Genomic DNA, 17,108 nt, shown 5'->3' with positions numbered 1-17,108 from the left:
TTCACTCGTGTGAATACATAGTCCAACTTTTAGTTCAGTATAGCCATATTCAGAACCCAAATCTAGAAATTAAGCCACTTAAGTACTCGATAAATAGCATAAACTAGTTAATCCGAAACAACCCTCCTTACAGACGGTCAACCAGTAGATCCGGACTCACAGCAATCTTGAATTCGTTTTAAAGAGCATAGCATAAAGCCTGATTTTGGTAAAACAATACAATACGGGCAAAACCATCATAATTTAATTATACAACAGCAACGGATTCAGAAGTAAGCATTTAAAAATTTCACTGTAGTGGCCCAAAGGCTTCCATAAACATGCTAGAAACGCCACAATTGAAAAAACAAGAACTTGCAAGTTCAATAAAACCCCCTCCCCGATAATACAATTTAAAATTCCCCCAAAAAAACCCTAATCAACGCGCGTTCTGAAACCCTTATTTACATTAAATAGATGAGCAATTTAGCAAGAAGGTATTACTGATCGGCACGCTGGCTGTCATAGTCAACAACCTCAGATTCCGTAACCGACCTGGAATGCTGAACAATCGATCGCCCAATGGAATTGATCCATTCCTCTTTCTCTTTGTCGCTATCCGCAATGAAATACATCGTCTCCTTGCTTGTGGAGAGCTCGAATGCAAACGGCTTGTTCAAAACATCTTCAGCGCCCTTGACTGTAAGGCAGGTGTTAACAGGGATGATGCCACGGGGCTTCGACTCCCTGGTGATGTAATTTTCTTTGAACCAAAAGAGCTTCCCCTTCTTCAGCACGAACCATCTGCGCCTCCACGTTTTTATGTACTCGCCCTGCTTCATAAGCCATCCTGATCTTTCTGGTGTGTTCCAGAAGTCTATGCTCAGGGCTTGCTCCTCTTCACTGCTTCTGGTGCTTCTCCATAGGTTAGCTAAGCTTGCCATTCCAGGGCAAATACAATGGGATTTACGAGGAGACAAAGGTTTGCTGATCGAATTGCTCGGGAGTTTTTATGCATACTAATACCTGTACTTCCAACCTCACGGGTATGGACAGCTATCCATGGTCCACGCTTTATACCGATGTTTTACCTACGTTCTCGCACGGTTGAATTTGACAGAAAGATTATGCGGTGATTATGAAAAAATTTATTAACACTTTTGTGCTTAAACCATGTAACTGTTGCCAATTCAGATTGTGGGATGAATATTACTAGTAATTATATTTGAAGACGCAGCAGCCACATGGATGGGTGTTTGGTATATTTGTATTTATATCTAAAGAAGCAACAGTCACATGGTTATTTGTTGTACAAGAAGGAATGTAGGTGAGTGTGAGTATTGTGGGTTTAGAATGGACCTTTATTGGTATAAATAACAAGGACGCAAAGCATCTAATTTTTGGACCTTTATTGGTATAAATAACAAGGATGCAAAGCATCTAATCCCTGGAACTTCATTGGTATAAATAACAAGGATGCAAAGCATCTAATTCATGTCGACGGTACATGGGATGGTAGATATAATTTTAGACCTTTATTAGTATAAATAACAAGGATGCAAAGCATCTAATTCATGTCGATGGTACATGAGATGGTAGATCTAATTTTAGTAGAAGCACTAGGTGGTAGCAATAATTTTAGTGGTAGCAATAATTTTAGTAGAAATGCATATTAGAATGGTTTTATTTGATAATTTGTCATTTTTTTTGCAATGCATGTCATGTAATACATTGTTTAGAAACATTTCATATTTTCTAATGTATTGTTATGTATAAATATCATACATTTGATTATTTATGTGAACAATTATAAAGACAAGATTAGAAATGCTATAGTAGCTAATGTTGTCATATGACAACATTGTTATTATTTTTGTTTCACAAAATAACCATAATTGATTATATGTACTAATGTTTGGTTTTATATTGAAAAGTTAAAGGAATGGCTCTTGTGCGCGGACCTGCGATCTGTGAGGCTAGGGCCCGAGTGCCCTAAGCCTGTCAATTTCAGGCATTTTTCCTGCACTCAGGGTCGTTGTTCTTGTTGTTGTCGAGGTGTTTGGTGTTGCAGGCAATGAAGGGGGTGTGCGTGTGGCTGTGGTTGAGGTTTTTGGGCAGTCGTTTGGGGTCGAGGTCAGCTAGGGCTGGACTTGGAGAGTGGGGTCTCCAATCTACAATGGTGTTGGGTGCAGGGCAAGGTGTTGGTGTTTGTAGATAAGGGGCTTCAACTTGGGGATAAGGTTTTTGGATTTGGACATGGGGCAATCGGAGATCCTTGCATCTCAAATATTATTTGTTGATATGGAGATGACTGATTCCTCTATGTGGGGGGGGGAGTGCCAGACTGACAATCTCCCATCTGGGGTGAACACTTCATCGTCGAAGGGTTATGTCTGTATTAAGAAGATGAATAGTTGTTTGGAGCGATCTGATGATCGACCAGTGTTGGTTGTTCAACCAGAGTAGATTTCAGAGGATGTAGAGCACTGGGGTAAGCATGCGCTCATCTATAATTTTTTGGGTCTCCGGCTTTCTCTTCCTGTGTTGGAATCGTGGGCGCATCAAATTTGGAACCGTGAAGGAGATATGGAGATTCTTCTGGCGGCCAACAAATATTTTATGGTTATTTTCTCAAACATGACAGATAGGAACAAGGTATTTGAAGGAGGTCCATATTTCTTTAACCAAGTTGGGCTTTTTATCAAACCCTGGCACATCAAGTTCAACTCTACTGAGGAGATCCTATCTCAGGTCCCAGTGTGGGTTCGTCTTCCACGACTACCTCTGGAATTTTGGAGAGAGGATATTCTTCATTCGATCTCGCTTCTGCTTGGGAAACCGGTTGGGTCGGCCACACAAACCCAAGATCGAAAGGTAATTTCATATGCACAAATTTGTGTAGAGGTTGATCTTAATAATCTACTACCTAGTTCTATGAAAATTTGCTTAGGCCCTACCTCATGGATTCAATAGTTGGACTATGAGACTTTACCCTTTAGATGCAAGATATGTCGTGAGTATGGGCACTTACAACACAAATGCCCTCGGCATAAATTTTCTCAATCATTGACTTCCACTGTGCCGACCCCTAAGGATGACAAGGGTAAGGCCCCTATGCCAGAAGGTTCTTCTGTGGACAAGGAGGGTTTTATCCCAGTTAAGATGCATAATAAAGGAAAGGGGCATAAGAGAACTTGGATGGACAGACAAAGTGATGGCACTTTTAACAGATTTAATGTTCTGGATAATTTGGTACAAGAGGAAGGCATACTAGTTGAGCTGCCCCTAGGTGATGGTTCTTTTCAAGGGCCCCTGACGGAGGAGGTTAGGAATCTAGCCCAGGTACCTAAAGAGGAACAAGGTCAACCAGCTTGTTTGGATGGATTGGTTCAAGAGAAAAGTTGTGATATTCCTAGTGGGTCACATCCTAGAGACGCCCCAAATATCATAGCTTCTACCCTCCCTGGCCAGAAAGGGATGCCTGACATCACAAAATGCTCTAAAGTTGCACCCTCTTTAGGCTTACAGCAAAAGCCCTTTAAAAAAGGGACCTCAAAGAAGTCTGCTAAGAGTGGAAGGAAGACTGATCAAGAGAAGATTAAGATGATGGGAGAGACTTCAATTGAGGTAGGGTTTGTGAAGTCCATTGACTCCCACTTCTTGCAATCTTCCAAATGATTATTCTTTCTTGGAATGTGAGGGGGTTGAATAGCATCCCTAGACAAAAGGTTGTTCGTAGATTGCTAGACTCTCATTCTCCAAATATTATTTTCATTTAAGAAACTAAGCTTACAGTTGATGAATTGGATAGTTGTGGGCCAAAGTTATGGCCCCATGGTAGCTGGCAAGGAGTGGGTGCTCAAGGGAGCTCGGGTGGACTTGCTTGTCTCTGGAATCCTAGGAAGGTGACTCCTCTATGGTGGATTTCGAGTAGGTCTTCTATCTCTTTGATGGCTTTCACTTTGAGATAGGAGAAAGGTGCTTGTTCTCCAATATTTATGCTCCTAATGATTTGGTGGGTAAATCTCTTATGTGGTCACATATCACATTTGTTTGGTCCTTGGATCCTTTCCTTCCTTGGATTATGGTTGGAGATTTTAATGTTGTTACTAATTTAGAGGAAAAGAGAGGCAAGATTGCTCAATTGGGCCCTTCTTCTAGTATGCTTAGAGATAATATTGGTTATTTGAATCTCACTGATGTTAAACCTGGCTCTAGTTCATTCACCTAGAATAAAAAAAGGAGTGGGACGGAGGCCATTTTAGAAAGGCTAGATAGGTTCCTTGTTTCTTGTTTTTGGATGGATATTAGATGGTCTACCATATCACAAATTCTTGATTGGAGAGGCTCTTATCACTGGCCTATTAAGCTCTTTGTCACCCTTCCAAGACTTCTAAGAATCCTTCTTTCAAGTTTCAACTGATGTGGTTGAGGGTTCCCTCCTTGCAGGATCTTATGATAGCCTGATGGCATGAGGGTAGGCCTGCTCATGGCACTTCCATGTTCACCTTTGAGAAGAGGCTTTAGCATGTGAAATTCAAGCTTAAATAATGGAATAAACAGTGCTTTGGGAACCTTCAAGAACATTTGAGGGAGGCCCAAGCTAGGCTGGACAGTGTCATTCACCAGATCAGGGACCAAGGAATGACTCTGGATTTAACGTCTGAAGAGTCCTTAACTCTAAGGGAGTTAGAGGAATGGGAGCTTCAGGAGGAAATATTTTGGAAGCAAAAGTCTCAGGTGGATTGGCTATAGGAGGGAGATAGAAACATTACTTTCTTTCATAACACAGTTAAAGCTCGAAGGTCTAGAAATTCTATCACTTCTCTTGTTTCTGCTTCTCAAGATCAACTCTTTTCCAAAGAGGCAATTTCTCTAGAGGCCATTAGATACTTTTCTCAACTCTTCTCTAAGGAGGAACCCGGTTCATTGGTGGAGACAAGGACTATTTTAGATTGCATTCCTCAACTTATGTCTAGCAATATGAACAGGGATCTGCTAAGGCCTATTGTGCTTGAAGAACTGGAGAAGGTGGTTTTTGGTATGAAGAAAGGTAAAGCCCCAGGCCCAGATGGTTTTCCCATTGTATTTTTCCAAGAATTTTGGGAGATTATTAAATTTGATCTTCTAGAAGTAGTCCAGGAATCATATCAGAACAAACAAATGCTCAAGTCTTTGAATGCTACCTTCCTAGCTCTCATTCCCAAGATTGATGGGGCTAACAGTTTGGATCAGTTCAGACCTATTGCTTTATGCAATGTCACTTACAAAGTTATCACCAAATTGATTGCTGAAAGGTTCAAGCCTTATCTGGCCACTTTAATTTTTGAGGAACAGGAAGGCTTGTTGGTGGTAGACAAATTTTTGATGGGGTGGTTATTGCTTCAGAGGCTATTCACTCCATGGCCACGTCTAAGGAAAAGGTTATGTTTATTAAGCTGGATTTAGCAAAAGCATATAACCAAGTTAGCTGGGAGTTCTTGGGTCATGTACTTCTCACTTTCAGATTTGATATGGAATGGGTTGATTGGATTCTCAGTTGTGTGACTTCCCCATCCTTTTTAGTTCTTATTAATGGAGAACCCACTGAGCTATTCTCTGCTTCTCGAGGGATTCGACAGGGGGATCCTCTCTCTCCATATCTCTTTATCATTATGGCAGAGGGCTTAGGCAGATTTATAAAATTCCAAGCAGAGCAGGGGCTTGTCCAAGGGTGCAAGTGGCACAATAATATTCCAGTGTACATGCACCTCCAATGTGTGGATGATACTGGACTGATGGGCTTGGCCACTATTAATGAGGCAAGAAACTTCGGAATGATTTTGGATACTTATTTAAAAGCTTCTGGGCAGTAAATTAATGAAGGTAAGTCATCTATTTATTTCTTTAATACTCCACAGTCGATCTAGCTCAGGATTGCTAGGATTCTTAGGTTTCAAATTGGTTCTCTTCCTTTGATCTATCGTGGAGTTCCCTTAGCTCTGGGGACTCAGTTGAAAGAATATTGGCAAGGTCTATTAGACAAATTTCATAGCAAGGTGAGTCATTGGACTCATAGGTGGCTCTCTTCTACTGGGAGAGTTATCCTCCTTAAGACTGTGGTTCAAGCTCTTCCCATTTATAGGTGCCTAGTGCAAACTCCTCCCATTGGGGTTATGAAAGAATTTTATGCTTTGTCACGACAATTCCTTTGGTCAGGAAATCTTCTCTCATCTAAATGGAGCTTAGTCAATTGGGACATAGTTTGCTTGCCTAAGTTTTCTAGGGGTCTAGGCCTTAAATGTATGGCTCTTGGCGTCAAGGCTCTAGCTACTAAGTTATACCGGAGGTGGTGCAAGAATCAAGATTGGGATTGGGCTAAGATTTTGGCCCAAAAGTACTTTCTAGGAGTGGAGTATCAAGATATTCCTAGATTGGATCTAGATGGAAAGTGTTCCTTTATTTGGGATACTCTTAAAAGGGGAGCTCCTCTTATCAAGGAAGGCTTTTTCTGAATATGTAATGAGGGATCGAGTGCGTTATTCTGGCAGGACTCTTGGGATGGCCATCCTCCCATTCTCTCCAGCTACCCCCATCTCTAGCCTCTATGTCAGATTTTTATTGTTGTAGGATGGACCAAGGTAGCTCACTTCAAGACTATTAAATGGTGTGGATCGATGGATGTGGCTTGTTGGAAGGATCCACATGAATGACCTCTAGGGGGATCCTCGAAAATTAGGGCTGAGCTGGCTAATCTTCTCTCTGTTAGGTTGTGCAATTCCTCTAAGGACAAAGACATCCTTGCTTAGGGTCCTTGTCCTAAAGGAAAGTTCAATGTGGCCCAAGGCTATGCTTGGTTGGATAATCAATGCCATGGAATACATGAAGTTCCCTGGTGGAAGAAGGTTTGGAATAAATTCTCTTGGTTGAAATGTAATTTTTTTCTATGGTTGGTTGTTCAAAAGAAGTGTCTTACTTGTGATAATCTCTAGAGAAGAGGGTTTCAGGGTCCTTCTCTCTGCTCCCTCTATATGTTGAATGGAGAGAATGTTTCTCACTTATTCTTCTTATCCCCTCTCTCCAGAGAAATCTGGCATAAGTGGCGGGAGGTGTGTTGTCATGGATGCATTCATGTTGAATCTCTTATTGAATTTTGGGATAGCCTTGGCAGACCCCCGGCAAAAACTATGTTCCTCTAGGTGGCTTGGGCTGTTGGACCTACTTTTATTCTTTGGAATCTTTGGCTAGAATGTAATCGTAGGATTTTTTGTAACTCTAGTTTGGGAGTCACTAAACTATGGCAGATAATTTTAAGCAAAATTCAGGAAACTATAGATCCTGGTGACTTTACTATAGTCAAGAATTTGGAATTGGTGGACAAAGGATTGGGATACACAAGCGGTAAGAGATCTCAGCCACTCAAGAGAAAGGTTTGTAGGGTGGGGAGATGGAGACCTCCACCGACAGATGTCCTTAAAATTAACACAGATGGTTCTTCCCGTGGGAACCCTCGACAAGCCAATGTGGGGGGAATTGGGAGAGGTACAGATGGCAATGTTATTTTCATGTTCTCTATTCACAAAAGATTTCATTCCAATAACATGATGGAGGCTTTGGCCATTAAGGTGGCTATTGAGTGGGGATGCTCTTTAGTTTGGAGGAAAATGATGTGTGAGTCAAATTCTCAGATTGTTGTGGATATGATAAATAACCAAAGTGTGGATGATTCTAATTGGCAAATAGCCTCTATTGTTAGAGAGATTCTTCATCTAAGTAGCTTTTTGGATTGGATCTCTTTTTGTCATATTCCTAGGGAATGGAATGGAGTGGCTGATGTCTTGGCACAATGGGCATTAGAGAAAGGAGATGGTTGGGATATTTCAGAAAGGGATGATCTTCCTACTAATTATATTGGGACTTTTGAGCAATTAGTGGAAAAGGATAGAATTTAATTGTTCTTGGGTTTGTGTATTGGTTGTCTAGGCCTGAGGCCTTCTGTAATTTGGCTTTGAATGAATACATTTTTACCCCTTTTTCCCAAAAAAAAAAAAAAGATTGGTTTTATATTTAATTTACATTCTTTGAGTTGAAGCATTTCTATATATTTGGAGTAATCTAGCAAAATGCATATGTATTTTCATTATTTTGCATTCTATCATTACAATGTACATATCATTATCTAACATAGATTGTTGGAGAGAGGAAAGATGGAGCATAATTATTCTTCTTTTGCCTGCAACAATAGGGGAATAATTTTTTTTTTTTTTTTTTTTTTAAAAGAGGGGTAAACGCTTTGACCTAGAACTATGAACCAGTGAGGCCACAAATGAGGGACCTCATCCCCATTAGATCTGAACCTTGATGGAAAGGATAACAATGCAACAACTTAACTATCACAACATGCCGCTATTCGCAACAATAGGGGAAGAATTAAGTTAGATATCTATGTGTGGTATATTAAATACTAATGAATTAAAAAAAAAAATCATATGGTTGCTCTATTAAATTTTGTGGTGTACCTTTTGTCCTTGTTGATTGGTGGGGACTTGATTAACATTGATTATTGCATTGGCTTGTATCAGAGTAAAAATTACTTGAATGAGGAATTGTCTTGGTGCGAACACTATTTTTTATTTGTCTTCCATATATTCCTCGCACTTGGTGTTGTGAAGTGTTGGAATTAATTGGTCAACCAATGAGTCCTCAATACAACACTAGATTGGTTACTTATTTTCAGAAGTTAGCAATGTCTTCAGATGGATCTTGTACACATAGTTGACATCTCTCTTACATCTGGAACAGTGGGTAGAATCTTCATCTAGTACTCCATAACCTTCAAATTTTTGTTTACATTTTGGACAAAAAGCACTGAATGGAGTAGAGAATGGATTTTTTATTTTCAATACTCTATGAACCTGTTGTAAAGTTCAATTTGTTAGTTATGTTTACATTACAGTATAGGAATGTTAAAATCTTCAAAATTAGTCAACATTACCTTAGTGGTCTTTTGTAGTATTTCTTGTAGCACCTGCAGGGTTATTTTAACAGTTAAGTTGCACATGAATGGTGATATTCCTGTTCAGAGTCTTCTTTTTTTGTCATTCTTTGTAACAATATTCTTAAAAAGTAGTGTTGGCGTCTCTTTTTTGGCCAATTGTTCATGCGCTGAAATATAGTGATGGAGAAAATTGGGATGCATTTCTAACTGCAACAACCATATAGAATGAGATTTTTTTCATGTTTGATAAGAAATATGTATTTCAATGTAAATGTATCATTGCAATAGTTTTAAGAGTAATTGTAATATGGAGTTTTTTACCTCTACTCTATCCTCTTCAGACATACCATCCTTTATTTGAAGAATGTTGACGTTGCCTTGTTTATGTGTCCCAATGACTAATGCACCTATTGTTCGAATAGGGAAATTTCTTATGCTAGTTAGGAGGCTTTTGATTGTAGTGCTTGGAATGAAATTGTATTCATTGCATATGCAATTGATTGTTTCTACTGTGCTTGTCTCTGTTAGAAGAAGAACACAATCATAGTCACCTCTATCAAATTCTAATTTAGCTACAATCTCAAAACCTATTATTGAGATACCCATGCCTCGTATTATTTTGTTTTCATGTTGTTGTAGAAGGTTGCTATTGACAGTTACAATTATTGTCATTTCTGCCTTGTGGTCTGTTGGATTTTCCCTTAGCACTTCACGTGTTTTGTTGATTTTGTTAAGATTGACTTTGTAAACTACTAAGACATCACCTTCAACTGTGGCCTCTGCCTTTCTTGCATTTAGTTGTTCACTTGTAATGAGGCCAGTACTTTTGACTTTTGTCTTGCAATTGCATTTTTGTTAGGGCTCATTTAATATAGAAATGAGCATTGAGAGAATGCATTAAAGTATACATATTTTACCTTTTTGTTGATTGTTCTTGCCTAACTTGTGAAGCCTTTCCTGCTATTTTCATTGTGTCCATTATTTCCTATGGTTATTTAGTTGCAAATGGATGGTGGATAATGTTAGTGTATATTGTTTAAATATATTAATAATTTTGAATTTCTAAAACAATATTATTATATTTGAAAATTTCTAACTAGATTGTTGAAGTTGCTAGAATGAGTAAATATTTTCTTTTTAAATAAGTTGTAAAATGTTTTAGTCATGCAATGTTGTCTAGGTCACAATAAATTTGAAATATTATTTATTTATTTTGTAATTTGTTAACATGTGTCAGTGTATGAAGCTATAATCATATTTGTAAATGTAATTGTAAAAATGTTGTAAAATGGCCTGACCAATATGCTTCTGATTTATGGAAAAAACATATATTTAATGTTGTATTAGACCAAATGTAATCAATAAGTGGTTTATTCATGTTGTGATTATCATTGAAGATGAAGTCAAAGTGAAGGTCTTTGCATTTTTTTAGGTATATTGTGTTTTTGTTTGTTGATGTCATGTCAATGTTGAAATCTCCAGCAATATAGGTGATTGTTTTTGGGTTGATTGTGCTTGTGATTTCATCCAAGGCATTGTTAAATTTCTTGAAGGGAGTATTTGGCCTCACATAGATATTGCATATGTTGAAATAATTGGTTGATTTTGATATGGTTATTGTTAATGCCTCTATATAATTTGAAATGTGGTGTGATGTTGTATGTAGCATGACGATACTTTGTATGAGTGTCATTATCCCATGAATTTTGTATTGTGTTGGGATGGATTATGTACTTCTTGTAAGCATATGATGTCAGCTAACATAATTTCATTGTCATTTTGTATATCATTTATATGAGTGCGTAAAATTCTTGTATTTAATGTGCACAAGATCATATGTATTATGGATTGTTGGCATGTAGCTTGATTGTCAAGTTTTCATTATGTGTCTAATTGCAAGCGTTCCATTTCTATTTTATTTTTTTTGCTTTACTCTGAAATGTTTTGGCAATAGAGGTTTTACAAGAAATAGATTTTCCATTGTTTTTGTATGTGATAATGTTGTGTATGTTATTCCATGTTGCCTTATATCTGTCGGATCAAATGCTAGTGTTTCCATTGTTAGTCCTTGTGATCTGTGAATTGTGTGTGCGCATGCTAGTTGTATAGGGAATTATTTTCTGATAGTTATCTTCCTATTCGTTGATATTTTGTGTTGGTTTAGCAATACATACAATAGGAATCCAATCTTTTACAATATATTGGTTGTAGTAAGATGCATATTTTATTTTTTGCTGGTATCCAATATTGGAATCATTGAATTTAATCCATACAATATCCAACATCTCATATTTTGTGTAATGTTTGAAGATAACATCAGAGCCATTGACTAAACCATTGTTAGTATTGTAATTTCCTAAATATAACTCTATAAGCATATTTGGTTTTAATTTTATTTCAGTTGGTAGAGTTATTGTGTGGGGATAGAGTCATATTCCATCTATGTCCTCCTCATATTTGTCTATGCCATTTAGAACAATAACATTTCCAGACATCATTTCTAGCATTTTGTTGTTGTGAGAATCTATATCACTTCTCCTATAGAAGAGAAATGGGAGTGTTAGATCATTTGGAATTGTTCGCAGGTAGTTTTGATTCAAGTAGTTTATATCATCTATTGTTTGAATTATCGTACGGACTCTATTTAGAATTTGAAAAAAGGTTTCATCTTTTTGACTCATTGTCATTTGTAAAGTGTAACATTTGACATTGTCTTTCCAAAAGTTGTAGGGTATTAAATATTTATTTGTAGGTCTATCTTTGAATACATTAGCATCCAAAATTGGTTAAGCTTGATATAGGTTGCCACAGAAGATTGTACTTGGGTTTCCAAAATAAGCAACTAGTGTACATGCAGAATTTCTCGTAGATGTTTATCTATGTAGTGAAAGAAAGTTGACCCTACTAATGATATCTCATCAATCAAAATAGCTCTAAGTTGATTTTAATGTTTTAACATTTTGTCAATTATGTCACTATTAAGGGGTAGGAATTTTGATTTGTTAAAGGGAATATGGAATGTTGAATGTATAGTCACACCACCAATATTGTATGTTGTTTTCCCTGTATATGTTGTAACTATTCCTTTTGGTTTATCAGGGTCATTGTTTATAGTGTTGTTGTATATGCGTAATAGGGCTTAATATCTTTAGTGGGGTTCCTACACCTCTTGTTAGAAATAGGTTAAGTGGGGTTTTGTTATCTTTAGTTTTCTTTATAACAATGTCTTTTACTATAATTTGTTGTTCTTTGTTTAGCATTTGTCTAATTTTGAAGTATTCGACATTTTCAAGTATTGTTGGGTGCTTTTCTATTTTGAATCTTGAATATATTGTGTTTAGTGCTTTGTTATATGTTTTTCCTACAATGTCTTTTGAATGTTATATTGGTCACCTGTGTTCTTTGTCTTCATTGTTTTGTTATTGTCATTGTTATCTAATATTCGCATGTTGATCTCATTGGCCTCTTTATCAATGTCACCCCATGCATTATTGATCTTGCAGAAGAATTTCGAATGGTTCTTTGTTATTGTTGCCTTGTGATATGTAAAAGTTGATTCCCAAGAATTAAAATTTTGTTTTAGATGAGTTTCATTTCCTCTAAATGGTACAAAAAGTAGTAGTTTCTCTCTGCAATAGTTTTCTACATCTTTGTGTTTGTTGTAATTGATAAAGCGTATTATACTCCATTTTTGCTCATTTTTATAAAAAATTCCTTTTTTGTTATATTCTGAAACAAACTCAGCTAAACATGTGCTATCGATATTTTGAGGTTGGGTTCTGTAGTATTCTACTATGGATTTTGTGAGTATGTTTTCATATTCATTTTGTTCTTGATTTAGATGTGCAGGTGATTTCAGTATAAAGATACATTCGTCGTCTAGTCTTGTATTGACAACAATACATCTATGTGAGCTTTTGTTCAGGGGAAGTGATAGAGTTAAATGCGCAACTTGTTGAGCTAACATTTGTTGCAAGTTTAACAAAGCATTTCCCAATTGACGTATCATTCTTATTGCATCCATGTTTTCTCTCTGGTGGTCATCTCTTATTCTTTTGAATGCATGTGTCATAGACTTGTCAACCTTTTCCATGTATGAAATGCAATACATTGTTGCAGCATATGCATTCAACACAAACTGAGCATTTGTGTTGGCACTCCATAGCTCAGGGATTTTTTTTACAAAAAACTATTGTTCCATATTTGTGAAGGTTTCCTTTCAAGGAAAAGAGTAGCTTTTTCCAATGTTGACCTTATAGAGAGAATGTAGTCTCTTTTTGTTGTTTGCAGTTCCTCTAAGAGCATTTCAAATGTGAAGGAATTGTCATATTTTCTATTTTCCAAAAATGTAGTGATGTTTGAAGCATTGGTTGTAATTGTGGTTTCGTTATTAGAGAGTGGGTCCAAAATCATAGTATATGGTATTGGAGGAATGGGGAAATTAAATCTGCATTTTGTTTTCCTTGATTTCTTGCATTATTTTGTATGGTGGTGCTTGTGTGGAAGACCCAAATGTGGTTGTAAATTGTCAGTATTGCATGTTATGTGGTTGTTGAAAAAGTTTATAATCTCCTTGTTGCTTTCTCTCCCATAAATCGATGCATTTGCAACCCAAATAAGCATGTGGTCATGTTCATTCCCCCTATTTTGGAATTCTGTGATTGAAAAATAATCTCTCACTTTTCCAAAGAAAGAACTATCTTTCAGTATTAGCTTTCTTAATGCATTAATTTTATGTCAATAATATTTTGTACATGTAATTGGATCCTTCCAGACTAATAGGTCATCGTCAATGTCCATGCATTCAGGCATCTTATTTTTGTGCAGTCATTCTTGATGCAATTTGTGTAAATATCAAAGAGTTAGAGGATTCCATTTTTGTTCATCTCTAGTGAAAGTGAGAAAAAATGTAGGAGGTCCAAGTTGATGTATCATTGCAAACACATTTTTTTTCAATTGATTCATATAGTTCGGGGATATTCTGATTCTTTTGAAATCAATATATCCAATATTAGATTTTAATATTTTTTTAAAGTTTGGTTTTTGTTTAACATCCTTTGCAAGCAACTTCCTTCCTTTTAATTGTTCTTTTCTAATTGGAACCCACATTGTCGATAAAACTTGTTGTATTAGTATTTTTTATTGTTTTGAAAAATAGATTTGTTGTCTGTAGTGGACAATCTTGATGATAATGTAGTAGCTCCCATTGTGTGATTTTTTGATAACTGAAGCTATGCATAATGTCAGAATCCCTTAGTTCAATAAAGAATTTTTTTGGAAAATTCATCTCCTCTGCATATTTGTCTTTAAAAAATTCCAATCAGATAAGAGTCTTGGGTAGGAGGGATTTCAATCATATATCGTGGTTACTCCTCAAATCTATGTACCCATTTAGTACTATGTCACTAGAATTGTCAATTTCTATTTCACTTTGTGATTATGAATCATTTGGACTCATACCGTCAATGTTATCATCATTTTTGTACATGTCTAATAGACCAATTATCATTTATTTGTACATTTTCCATTTTGTAGAGTGTTGTCTTACTCAAATCAAGTAATGCTTGCATTATAATATGTGGTCGTACCATGCCCTTTTGAAAAAATTTCGTATATTGCAAACGTCGTTTAAGAGACATAACGATTGTTGAAGTGTTTGATACTAATATTGGTCGAGCATTTTGAGCAGTGTCAATATTGATAGGAATATTTATGATTGAACATGTCAAACCAATTTGTGATTTTCTGTACCTTAGTTCCCAGATTTGAGCAAATGCAATTCGTAATGATACCAAATGTTCCTCTAGTTATGTTAAAATTTGCACATTGTTTATTGGATCATTTTTCCTAATATTGGTAGGGATGGTGAATTTTGGGATTTTTTTTCCTTTAATGAAATCTTGCATATTTTACATATATTGTCATTGGAAAATGCAAAGCTAGATTTAGTTGTGTTGTATTGTTCATCATTCTATGTTATCTTAAGTTTTTCATATTTTTCTTAAAGTTTAATTGTTGATAGATTGAGCATGCATGTCTTGGTGTATCTTCTATTTCAGTTATATAATTGTCTATTGCTATTACAGTTTTTTTTTTTTACACTATTTTTGTACTCATGGTTATTGATGATTCTTTTTGTAGTTTACATTTAATTATCTTGTCATTGTTAAGTTGACTTTGATATATGTTTGTTTTATTTGTCCTAATTGATTTTTTCATTGGCAACAATTTTTTTTCATTGGCTTATCGATGTGCTCCATTATTGAATTGTATGTTACACTATTGGCCATATAATTTATTTTTTGTTTTTCTAAGGTAGTGCAATTTTTACCATTGTTGTCCCTTATCATTTTTTTAAGATTATGTGAGTTCATGCTTGTATGTGTACGTTTTTTGGCAATAATGTTTATTAATGGTTCAAAATGACCGCACAATGGATTTGCATCATGGAATAGGATATTGTATGGAATAGAATCTAGTACTTGATTGAAGTCTAGATATCATTTCCCACTACTCATAGACCAAACACAAATACAAATCTTGAGCCACTTTGATAGCCAGTGTATGCAGAATATATCTCCCCATAAGCCTCGTTCTTGTGTTTGATTGATTGTTTTTGTAGAAAGTCGCATCCTAAGTAAGTGTTTGCATCATCTACATCGTGGAGTTCTTTCAAAGATTGAGGATGTAATTCATGGTTATATGAATTTCTTGCCTTCTCATCATTATTTGCGAGGGAGGTCATGAAGAAATCTATGATCCCATTATGGATTTCAATTGATGTGTATTGAAATTTGAATAAATATTCAAATGTATCAAATAGGCAATCACCAACATTGTAATAGAAGTCATGCAACTTGTACAAGCCATGTTGCTCAAGAATTTGGTCAATGTTACTTGTGTTTAAATGGGATTTGCATTCATTTTGGTCCATTCTCATTGTTTTTAGAAATATCAACTAGAGTTTGTTTGATTTTTTCATGGACTAGTGTGAATTTATTTGATTGTTGTGATTCTCACTCTGAAGTATTGAAAGTTTGAGTAATTTGGTTATTTGCAATTGTTTGCAAAAGAAGTAACGCTATCAAAATTTTGAGGATCTCAATCAATGGTTAACAAGTATTAATGTTGACTAAAGAGAACAATCACTAATCAACTTGCATTTATGAAAATTAAAAATGTTGTTATTTATTTGTTCTAAATCATTGGTTTTTGTCTTTCAATTTGTAGATTTCAAGAGTAAATTAGAGATTATAACCTAATTTTTATCTTTGATATTAGACAAATTTATGCTTTATCATAATTATCATAAACCCAACTTTGTACTATGTCACAATTTTTTTTAGTAATGTGTGACACAATTTTGACTTGCAACTCTACAAAATGCAAGAACACTTGATCTATGTTCAATACTAATTAAATATTTTAAAAAAATCTAACCGTAATCATCAACTATAAATTTTGGATCAAAAGTCATTGAAAAGTGCCTTCTTAACATTATATAACTACTTTTTATTTGTACTAAACACTTAGAACTCTAATTATTCAAATTGTACTATAAGAAATCTAGTTGGTGGTTATTGTTGTTCATAGAAATTGTATTTTAGCTTTCCCAACATTTTGAAATGATGAGGCTTGCCTTAAATAGAAGATAATAAACTAATTCACAAAGATATATTAATTGCATTTGTTGTTTTGGGCTAAATAGGGCTTGCATCATTTTCTTTACAAAATACAACAAATTTTTTCAGATACTTTAGACATTTTATTATTGCACATGAAGACAAAAGTTTTCAAATTAAAAATGTATTACATTTAGCTTCTCTCTTTTTTAGTGTTTACAATATTATATGAAATAGTATTACATTGGCAGTGAGTAGTCCTATTGCAACAAAAAGAGAGAGCATACAATACGACAACTATTTTGTTGAGCAATAATAATATTATTCCAAGTTGTCTATGTCTATGGTATTTGAAACATCCATTGCATGGTGAGTGCTAGAAACATTATTATCATTTTGACCAACACATTCAAAGTCTATATATTCTGATGTTCTATAGCATTTGCAAAAGTGAAATGTGTTGTGGTTGACACCATGCATGACCATGTTGTTAGGTTCAGTAACATGTTTGTTGAGTAGTGAATCAACAC

The 17,108-nt window shown here is 35.6% G+C and overlaps 1 protein-coding gene across 1 annotated transcript; it reads right to left on the bottom strand.

The window, feature by feature from the left end:
- Positions 1 to 222: 222 nt before the first annotated feature.
- LOC149551766 (Pleckstrin homology (PH) domain superfamily protein) lies at positions 223 to 1,161 on the bottom strand. Its single transcript, XM_089787264.1, has one exon. The coding sequence runs from the start codon at positions 921 to 923 to the stop codon at positions 480 to 482; it is 444 nt and encodes a 147-aa protein (XP_089643390.1). The 5' UTR covers positions 924 to 1,161; the 3' UTR covers positions 223 to 479.
- Between the last annotated feature and the right edge of the window lie 15,947 nt (positions 1,162 to 17,108).

This window comes from Cupressus sempervirens, chromosome 6 (genome assembly GCF_028749045.1).
Source record: "Cupressus sempervirens isolate cs-2001-9-10 chromosome 6, ASM2874904v1, whole genome shotgun sequence".
Classification (NCBI taxonomy): Eukaryota; Viridiplantae; Streptophyta; class Pinopsida; order Cupressales; family Cupressaceae; genus Cupressus; species Cupressus sempervirens.
Note: the sequence above shows the minus strand (reverse complement) of the source record. Positions and strands in the feature narration are given on the sequence as shown.